Genomic DNA, 9,680 nt, shown 5'->3' on the forward strand with positions numbered 1-9,680 from the left:
TCTTGCTCTTATAAACTTGGTAAATGTAAAAACAAAAATACAACTATGTGATTTTTTTTTTTTTTTTTTTTTTTTTTTTTTTTTAATACTCAAGGCGCTAATATTTTTTTATTTCTGCATTGCTGTTAGCCTTAAACTGACCACTGGATGGAGACTTACGTTCACCCACCTTTTATTTACTACTAATCTGATCCGTTCAAATCAACAAAAAGCCCCATTGCCGTCCAAGACGCCAAGCCCCCTGAAAAACCGTAGGCCTCCAGACGAGCCATCTGGCGTCCTGTAGTAAAACAACAGGCGCCGCCCCCTTGCTTACATTCTCCAATGTGCCATAGCAACCGGGGCCGAGCCCCCTGTTCCCGCGCAATGTTCCCATCCTTATAAGGCCAGTAGAATGCAGACGCACGCATACGTCATACGTCGTTTATGTAAATAGTTTGATTGAAGAAAAAGAAAAAAAAGCCCTCGTCTCTACTCTGAAATGGAGGTGTGGATACCACGCATGCGCACAATAGTCCACAACTCTAGTCCCGTCCACAAGCGCAGACATCAACAAGAGAGCGGGTTACCGATGAGCGTAGATGTTCATAAGTCACAGCGTAACGACGCGGTATTCGGACTGTTATTACTTTGGATCAGCTCCACACAACTCGCAGAAAGGTAACGATTGTCTGTGTTCGTCTGGCCTCGTCTTTAAAAAGCCTTTTAAAAGTGTTCGCCGCGCTTTTCAGGGCCGTAATTCAGAAACAAGCTTCGAGATGTCTCACGAACAATTGCTCTTTTTTTATTTTTAAGGCCTGCTGCGCGGACCCGACTTGGTGGTCAGCGGTATTTGTAGGTCACCTTAGAAACAACGAAACTAACCGGGCAAAGTGGGAGGAAAGCGGGAAAAGCGCAAATGTGCGTTTAAAATGCGTTTGAAGGGGCTTTCACGTGCGGGCACGAAGAGGAGCAGGGGGGGATGGCTGCTGGTGCTCGTGCTCCTGCTGTTATTATTATGGGTTGGCTCGGCGCATTTCGGCGACAATTTATCGGTAATGTAAACGTGGTAAAGTGGGTTAATGTGAGCGTCTGGGCTGCAAATGTGTTCTTGTACAGAAGGAGACAAGCGTGGATGCAGTGTGCCGCACATTTTCTGTCTGCTAGGCAAGCCAAGTTGAACCTCTCACGCCCACCCGGAGCGGAGATGCGTCTCAGCACGCGGCCACCGCTGTCAACAAAACCGCTCCCGCGAGCGCAAAGTAATCCCCAACCAAAGCAGGAAAGCCAAGCTGGATAAAAAATGTGGTTTGTGGGAGAAACCGGAGAGAAAAGCGACTTTCCGAGAGCCGCCGCTTTGAACTTGCCGCACATGTAGCCGATTGTGGATTGTTGCAGTGACGCGGCTCTGGAATAACAAAGAGTAAAGATCAAATTACACATTTATTTCAGAGCAGCTCCCCTTTAACACCAAGCCCGCCGATTTTATTTGTTATTTTTTGTGCTCTCGAAACACGTTAGTCCGAGTTTATCCCCTAGCATAAAGTTGAGGTATAAACTCGGCATCGTGGAAGCGGAGGATGGTCATCATAAAATGGGTGCGCATGAAGCAGGTCGTGTGGCATGCCATGCTTCCTCGCTGGCGGAGTGGGCGGTGAAAATTGGCGACTTGCACTTTTCTCTCGATGAAAAAGAGGACATTGCTCGGTGTCTTCTTTTATTCTGAAAGGCGAGGGTGTTATTCGTGCGAGTTCGGCAGCTTTTCGCGGTGATTTTTCTTTCTTTTTAGCGTTTGTTTTAAATGTTGCAGTTTTTGCGGAAAATCGCATCACACCCCCTTCGCCACATTGCCTCCGCCTTTGAAGTGTGTTGCCATGTTGAGTTGCGTCACGTACTGTATTTTGCTGCAGAGATCGTCTGTAATTTACAGATGAGGCACGCGAAGGGTAGAAACAAATTAGTTTCTACCCTTTATTATTTAGTTTTATTATTTAAATTGCTTGGTTACATTTTCTTTTTTGAATGAATGCTGCTTTCTTAGCTTTCGAAGTGCAAGTTAGGTGCACGTCTTGTTTAAAAGGACTTTAGTATAGAAAAACAATGTTTGCACTTCACTACAAATAAAACTGCGCAACAGTAAAGTGCTATTGAATCTCTTCTGTTGTTGTATAGGAACTATACCACGTGAAATCGTTTATAAATTAAGGTATAGCCCATTTTTTCCCCACAGTTAATATATTAGCTGTGTCACAGGTTAGAATAAGTGCCAGAGTTGGTATTCCTTTCTCAATGCAACTTACTTCATGTCGGCTTGTGTTGCTTTTTAAACTGACCTCTCCACAGAAATGCCCAATATCTAGCATCTGATTTAATCATGCAGAGTGAGAGTTCTTCGCCATTTTCCTGCTCTTTTTTACTCTCTATGGCACCGCACTGTCAGAAGACCCCGAGGACTGATGGCAAGAGGAAAAAAAAAGCCCAGTCTGGGGGGCGCGGCTCACAGTTTTTGCCGCAGTTCAGGTCTACATGTGCCGTAGAGATTAAATTTTGCCTAGCAACATAAATCATAATTCCTGTGCACGCTTATTACATTTCGAGTAATTTCCCCCGGACGCAGTGATGTATAATATTTTACTGGCATTTCTCTAGTAACGCGGTACACATTTTGCAGTTTGTCTTTCCACCTCGTGACGAATAACGCATCTTGTGCGGCCCGGAGGCTCGCACTGATTGCGTGCCTAAATCTTATTTTGGGTTTCCAAAACGAAGCGTGAATCCTGTGAGCGCAGCATGGTGACATTATCTGTCTGACACGCTGTCTGACTGTTGACCTACTTCCCCCACTCTGTCTCTCCTTCCATGTGGGTCAAAGCGGAGAGATGCTCCAGCAAAACTGCTTTCCGTGAACATTGTTGGCGATTAAACACATTTTTGTCCGCTCACTGCAGACTTAACTGAAATTTGTGCTTCACCTCTGACCTGCACTGCAAATGTAGGGGTGAAGGGAGTATTCTCCTCCACCCCCACCTCCTCCTGCTGCTGCAGCAGTAAACACTCGGTGCACACTGATCATATGTAAACATTTAACCCCCCTTTTTTCTCCCCTGAATGCAGATGTTTGGCTTTCACAAGCCTAAAATGTACAGGAGTTTGGACGGCTGCTGCATCTGCCGTGCAAAGTCGTCAAGCTCTCGTTTCACAGACAGCAAGCGCTATGAGAAAGACTTCAGGAGTTGCTTTGGGTAAGAGATACACCTGAGCATGTGCGGGGCTGCAGGCAAACCATACCTGTCATGGTTTTTTGGCTGTGCACGTCATATTGATGCTAAAGATTTTCCATTTTTTCCTCCTCATCACAAACTGAAATTGTCTTCCAGACTGAGCGAAAGCCGGTCTGGAGAAATCTGTAATGCCTGCGTGCTCCTTGTGAAACGGTGGAAAAAACTTCCTGTGGGAACCAAGAAGAACTGGAACCATGTGAGTTTCAGTGCTGACAGCATGACCGGCCTATCACTTTATGGTGATGATAAAACCCAAATTATACAAATTCGTCCGGTTTCCTGTCCCTCATCCAGGTTGTTGATGCCAGAGGAGGTCCCAGCTTAAAGTTAACTTCCAGGCCCAAGAAAATAAAGTCCATCTCCAAGAAAGCACGGCCAAGCCAGATCAACAGGCTTCAGAAAGAGCTGAAAAGACACAGTAAGTAATTATGATGTATATTTGAGGAAAATGGTAAAGTCATGACAAAATAATGGCTAAAAAAAGGTAGGTTTGGAAAGGTGTTTATTTCTGTGGGATCGGGACATTAAAAATACACCAGCACACATCTGTTTGTACCACAACGTTTCAGTTTTACTTTACCTTTCCTTTCCAGGCGCACTGGGTTAATGGATTGTAGTAGCACTCCTGTTACTTCATTCAGGTTTTTTCAGGTTTTAAAAAAAATATATATATATTATTTGTCCTATTCTGTCCTCTAGACTCAGATGCCCACAGCACCACCTCCAGTGCCTCCCCTGCTCAGTCTCCCAGCTACAGCAACCTGTCAGACGAGGGGTCCGACACAGAGCTCAGCCCAGGATCCAGCCGCTCCCCCGTTTTCTCATTTCTGGACCTAACATACTGGAAGAGGTAAGGCGGACAGTGAAGCACTTCTTTAATCTACAGGCTTAATTTTTAGAATAATCTACTACAAGTGGTTTAACTGTATATAAACCTTCAAGCCTTCGCCTGCTGTACATATACAGGTGAAACTCCCACCGATGCCCCACCCTGCTGGATTACAGTGACATTAAAGGGATTTCTTTATGTATTTAGCTTAATATTACTAACTGTTACTTGCTTATTACTGTATGTAAATAATTTTTGTTTGTTCGTTTTGGGTCATTAACTAATAGTTGTATTTATTTTTAGTGACAATTTTCCAGGTTTGTTAAAAATGTATTTAGGATTTGAGTTTACTTTTACCTTCCAGACAATCTGTAATGTTTTATTGGCAAAGTTTGTAGAGATTTTGAAACTTGCTTGAGACCAGTAATCTATCAAAGCATGAAAATATATTTTACAAAAAAAAACTAAAATGTTGCATTTTTAAAATAGATTTAATAACTGACTTTTGATCTTTGACTTGTTTTTCAATACATTTTTAAAAATTTCGTTTTTCTTAGAGCATTTTTTGTGGTGCCTGATGTTTTATATATTAAGCCTAATGCACATCTTTTTGTTTGTCAGACAGAGAAACAACAGGAAAATGCATTCATTTCTGTCAAATACTCAATACTACCTTTAACACATGAAGTGCCATGCTAATCCAGGATAACCCAGATTCAACACTGAATGCATTTTAATGCAATTAAATAACAGTAAACACACAGAGCCATAATGCTTTCTGTCTCATTTCATGCTCTCTGCAGGCAAAAGGTGTGCTGTGGAATAATCTACAAGGGGCGCTTTGGGGAGGTGCTCATCGACCCCCACCTGTTCAAACCGTGCTGCCGCAACAAACGACAACAACAACAGCAGCAGAAGCAACAACAGCAGCAGGAGGAGGAGGAAGAGGAGGAGGAGGACGAGGAAGAAGAGGTGGAGGCAGAGGAAGGTCGGGTGTGTGTGGAAAAATCCCAGATGGGAGAGGAAGTGAAGGAGATGGCAACTTGTGGTGAAAGTGCAGAGTCTGCTCAGCTGCATGTTGCATCGCCACCAGTCAGGAGTGAGGTGGTGGGGGAGGAAGGGTGGTAAAGTCACCCCCCCACACACACACACATCTCTGAAGAAATCTTGAGGTGCTGTTTTTTTTTCTCTCAAGCACTTATAGAAAAAAGTGGCCTCAGATTGCCTTCAGTTACAAAGCAGCTGAAAAATCCTTTCTCCATAATGAGGATTGTTGATTGCATTTAAATGATAACTTATGGACTGTTGTGTTTCTCCGTTGTCTGTCTTTACTTTGTATTTAATATTTTTGCCATCCCGACGATGGACCATCATACTCGGTGTAATTGATCTACTTTGAAATGCTGGAGCTCCACTTTGCTGGTACATTTTTATCAGATTTTATTCCAAAACGCAATACATCCACTTATTTACAGAAAAAAAGGTGCTACTTAAAGCTCACAAACACAGCTGAACCCATCTCAGTGAAGATGTTTTATAAGCATATATGTTAAGATGACTAATATAATGGGGTTAATTAATTTTGGTTTCTTTGTTCAGAGTTGATATCTGAGTTTGTTTGGGTTTTTTTTTTTTTAATGGTGGATATCTCCCGTTTTGGAATGAATGACACTGTACACTGATGGAGCACAGACCTGTACAGTAACCCTCTGTTTTTCTGTCTGCTCACGACAACATCCCCTCCTAACAAAGAGTTTGTGGTTTTTAGACTGGATTAGCGTTTCTGTGTGTAAATACGTATGGGTCCCATTTGAATAAGGCCTATTCACAGCTTCAACAGCAAATACACCAGCCTTAATTATGTGTTACAGACAGCGCTAGTGTTAAATCTGCATTGGTATAAGGAACAAAAAGGGACAGTACAAATATTTATTGTGGCCTCAGCAACACACACAGTGCATTTTTGCATGAATGGCAAGCCCACTCATCCAAAAGACCGACTGATCTGATGTATGAGTCTTCTAAAAATTGCATGGCCTTATAAAAAATTGTAAATCTTACTTTTATTTTTTTGGATCCATTTTTCTGAAGTTTTAACTTATTTTTATATGTAAAAAAACAAAACAAATAAAAGTGTCTTTGCATAATAATACCACACAATACAACAGCAAAACACAAAAATCGGTCTATCAGTCATTTTAGCAATATCGATATCAGTGATTTCCATCATTCCCGGGTCAGTATACGGTAAAAGACTTTATACAAGCTAAAATTCTATGCCATTGCCTCTTATATACCACAAATGTGTTGTGATATATTGCCTAATATTACTTTATTTATCAAATGAAAGCCAAAGCACATTGAAATTCACCCAATGTCAAATCAATGCAGGTTTTCTATGGACACTTGTGCTTGTCCGAGGTCATTTATATGTATGTTTTAAAAATAACACTAATATGAAATTTCATACATGTGATGTTGTAGTCAGGAGCAGCGGGTGTGTTATGTACATAAGGGGTTGGATGAGTCATATGACTCTTTATATAGGTTTCATTATTTATTTATTTCATATTTATTTGTATCCTTACTTAGAGAAGTGAATTCTTTTCATCTTTAGCTTACTCATAGTACGGTTTTATTCATCAGAAGTCGAATGTTATTCTCACGCAGGCTTTGGTTAACATTGCATTCAATTAGTGGTTGTCAATATTTGTGAAATGTTGTTAAATATTTATTTGCTCATCGGTTGAGTTGCGTGCAACCTAACTTATTCTGTATCATCACTTTGGATTTTTATCATGTAGACTGAAACAGCTGATAGATTGCAACCAAACTGTACTTCTCCCTTTTTACCTTGTAGCTTAAAAATGTCACAGAATAGTAGGATACAATAGTAGGATACATAACTCTAGATTTGCATGTATTGTTGCTATGCATTTACTTAACTTACAAGTTAGACAAAATGGTTTTGTATTTTTTATACATCATGTACTTTTTTTTTTACTTTTCCCTTAATAAAAAGTAATTTTGTGAGCTTTCTGGATGTATGGAGTGACTGAATTTATTGGTGTAAGACGGAAAGGGAGAGAAAGAGGGACGTTATCTTCTAAATATGGGAGTGCATGTCATAATTACATTATACATATACACCTGTCTAACTGAGGCAAATCTCTAATCAGCAAGCCAGATTGCAAATGTAGCACATTTCCCACCATGTTACGTATCAGTGTGAACATTTCAGCTGATCTGCTGGGTTTTACCCGCACAAACATCTCTAGGGTTTACAGATAATGATCTTAAAAAGAGAATAGCCAGTGAGTGAAAATGTCAGACTGCCTTGAGCTGATAGGAAGCAACAGTGACTCAAATAACCACTCATCGTTACTATTAAAGTATGCAGTAGAGCATCTCTGAGTGCATAACATGTTGACCACCAAAGCAGATGGGCCACAGCAGCAGAAGACCTCAACATGTGCCACTCCTGTCAGCTAAGAACAGCCTATTTGCAGAGGCTCACCAAAACTTGATAGTAAAAAGTTTGAAAAAATGTTGCTCTAGTTTTGCTGCAGTGGTAATGGTGGAGAGTGGTAAGGTTAGAATTTGGCATAAACAGCATGAACCCATTCTGCCTTGTATGAAAGATTCAGGCTGCTGGTGTTGTGGTGACTATTTCCTTAACACACTTTGAGCCACTTAGCACCAATTGAGTACTGTTTAAATACCACAGCCTTCACGGGTATTGCTGCCAAACCTGTCCATTGCTTTATGACCACAGTGTACACATCTAATGGCTGATTTTCACAGGATATGTCACAAAACCAAGTCACAAAATTCAAATAATCTTTGACTGGTTTCTTGAGTATGACAAAGAGTTCATTGTACTCAAATGACCTCCACATGCATCAGATCACGATCTAGTAAATCTTTGGGATGTGGTAGAACAGGAGATTCACATCATGGATCTGCAGCTGGCAAATCTGCAGAAATTGTGTGATGCCATAATGTCAATCTGAACCAAAAAATATCTCAGAATTGATTGAAGCACCTTGCTGAATCTATGCCACAAAGAAGCAGTTCAGAAGCAAAAGCAGTTCTGAAGGCAAAAGCGGTCTAGATTACACTTTTTTTTTTTTTTAAGAGAGAGAAACATAGCAGTTCAAATGTACACGAGGCTAATTATGTTGCTTCTCTTCAAGTTCACTGTAAGGCTTAAACAAAAACGGTCATATACACTCGAAATATATTCCATGCATGCATCCATTTTTTCTCTCGTTTTTCAGGATCATAGTTGTGCTGGAGCCTATACTAGCTGTCGAGCGAGATGCGGGATATATCCCGGACAGGTATCAAAATATCTCGTGTATTTAATTGTCACTGAAGCTTCCGTTCATGACTTGCAAATAATTATGCAATTAAGAAGTTTCTCTTCTGCAGCGACCAAAACAAAACACTGTCAGAAAGTACCTTAAATAAAGAACAGCAGCTCAATAAAATAACATTATAATGACAAAAGAAGACATTTCACTAAAGTCAAGAATGATCTCAGTTAAACAGAAGAAATTGTCTGGAATCATATTAGCTCAGTAGGGAAAAAACAAATAAAATTGCGGAAGAATGGCACGTAAAAACGAAATAAAACACAATGACGTGGCTCAGTAGAATTAAACATATCGATTTAATTTTAATTCACTGAAAAATATATAAGTTAATATAAACAGCTTATTAACGAAAACTAATGAAAAAACAACAACGAAAATAAACAAACAAAACCTTAGACCGGAAGCGTTGGTCTCGTGACAGGAACTTGAAAAACATATGGAAGTGGGTTGTTTTTGTTTCACAGCCAGGTGTCAAATATAGTCTTAATCTGCTGCGTAGTCGTCCAAACTCTACAGATAGCCATCGTCCGAGCTCAGGTAAGTAATGTAAACTTTGTAGTTGCATTTATTATTATTACGGCTCGGTAGCTAGCGTACTAATCTTGCGGTGGTTGGTTTGGGGTGCTAACGGGGAGCTGGAGGGCAGTTAAACACCGGCACAGCATGCGGTGAATAAACAATTCACAGCTGGAATTGACTGTCTCTGATTTAATTAGCGTTTACAAATCTAGCTTATTTCTTTCTCGTTGATTAAATGCCTGTTTTTACATTTCTGGATATTTTTGGCTCATGCAGTTATGAATAAATGTTTCCAATTGCAGTTTTTTCGGCTTGCTCGTCATCATGGTGGAGCACACGGCATCTGACGTGTTCTGCAATCGGATGCTGAGCATGGTCAACTCTGAGGATGTTAACGCCATCATCCAGGCTCAGAGACACATGTGAGTACCAGACTGGGCCCAGTGGTGCCATGAAATATAAACTATGTCTGCTGTTTGGGGTCGTTTCATTTGTGTCTGAGATTAAGATTTCTGTTTCTCTGGTTAACTGTTGTGAAAACAGGCTCGACCGTTTTGAGAAAACCAATGAAATGCTGATCAACTTTAATGGGCTGTCTAATGTACGCCTGCAGCAGATGAACGAGCGTTTCCTACTCCACACTCGCACTCTTGTGGAGATGAAGAAAGATCTGGACAGCATCTTTAGAAGGAT

At 40.8% G+C, this 9,680-nt stretch overlaps 2 protein-coding genes across 2 annotated transcripts in view; both read left to right on the forward strand.

Annotated features, from left to right (window-relative positions):
• Positions 1–503: 503 nt before the first annotated feature.
• Positions 504–7,125, forward strand: sinhcaf (SIN3-HDAC complex associated factor). Its single transcript, XM_080866955.1, has 6 exons — positions 504–660; positions 3,094–3,221; positions 3,357–3,456; positions 3,555–3,678; positions 3,960–4,110; positions 4,893–7,125. The coding sequence occupies exons 2-6, from the start codon at positions 3,094–3,096 to the stop codon at positions 5,215–5,217; spliced, it is 828 nt and encodes a 275-aa protein (XP_080723081.1). The 5' UTR covers positions 504–660; the 3' UTR covers positions 5,218–7,125.
• A 1,742-nt stretch (positions 7,126–8,867) lies between these two features.
• Positions 8,868–9,680, forward strand: part of kxd1 (KxDL motif containing 1) — a 2,961-nt gene continuing 2,148 nt past the window's right edge. Inside the window, exons 1-3 of the mRNA XM_080875241.1 lie at positions 8,868–9,005; positions 9,290–9,409; positions 9,531–9,680. The exon at positions 9,531–9,680 is cut by the window's right edge and continues 3 nt beyond it. Coding sequence (XP_080731367.1) covers positions 9,312–9,409; positions 9,531–9,680 — 248 coding nt within the window. The 5' untranslated portion in view covers positions 8,868–9,005; positions 9,290–9,311. The remainder of the gene's footprint in view (positions 9,006–9,289; positions 9,410–9,530) is intronic.

This window comes from Rhamphochromis sp. 'chilingali' (assembly GCF_963969265.1).
Source record: "Rhamphochromis sp. 'chilingali' genome assembly, chromosome: 2".
Taxonomy (NCBI): domain Eukaryota; kingdom Metazoa; phylum Chordata; class Actinopteri; order Cichliformes; family Cichlidae; genus Rhamphochromis; species Rhamphochromis sp. 'chilingali'.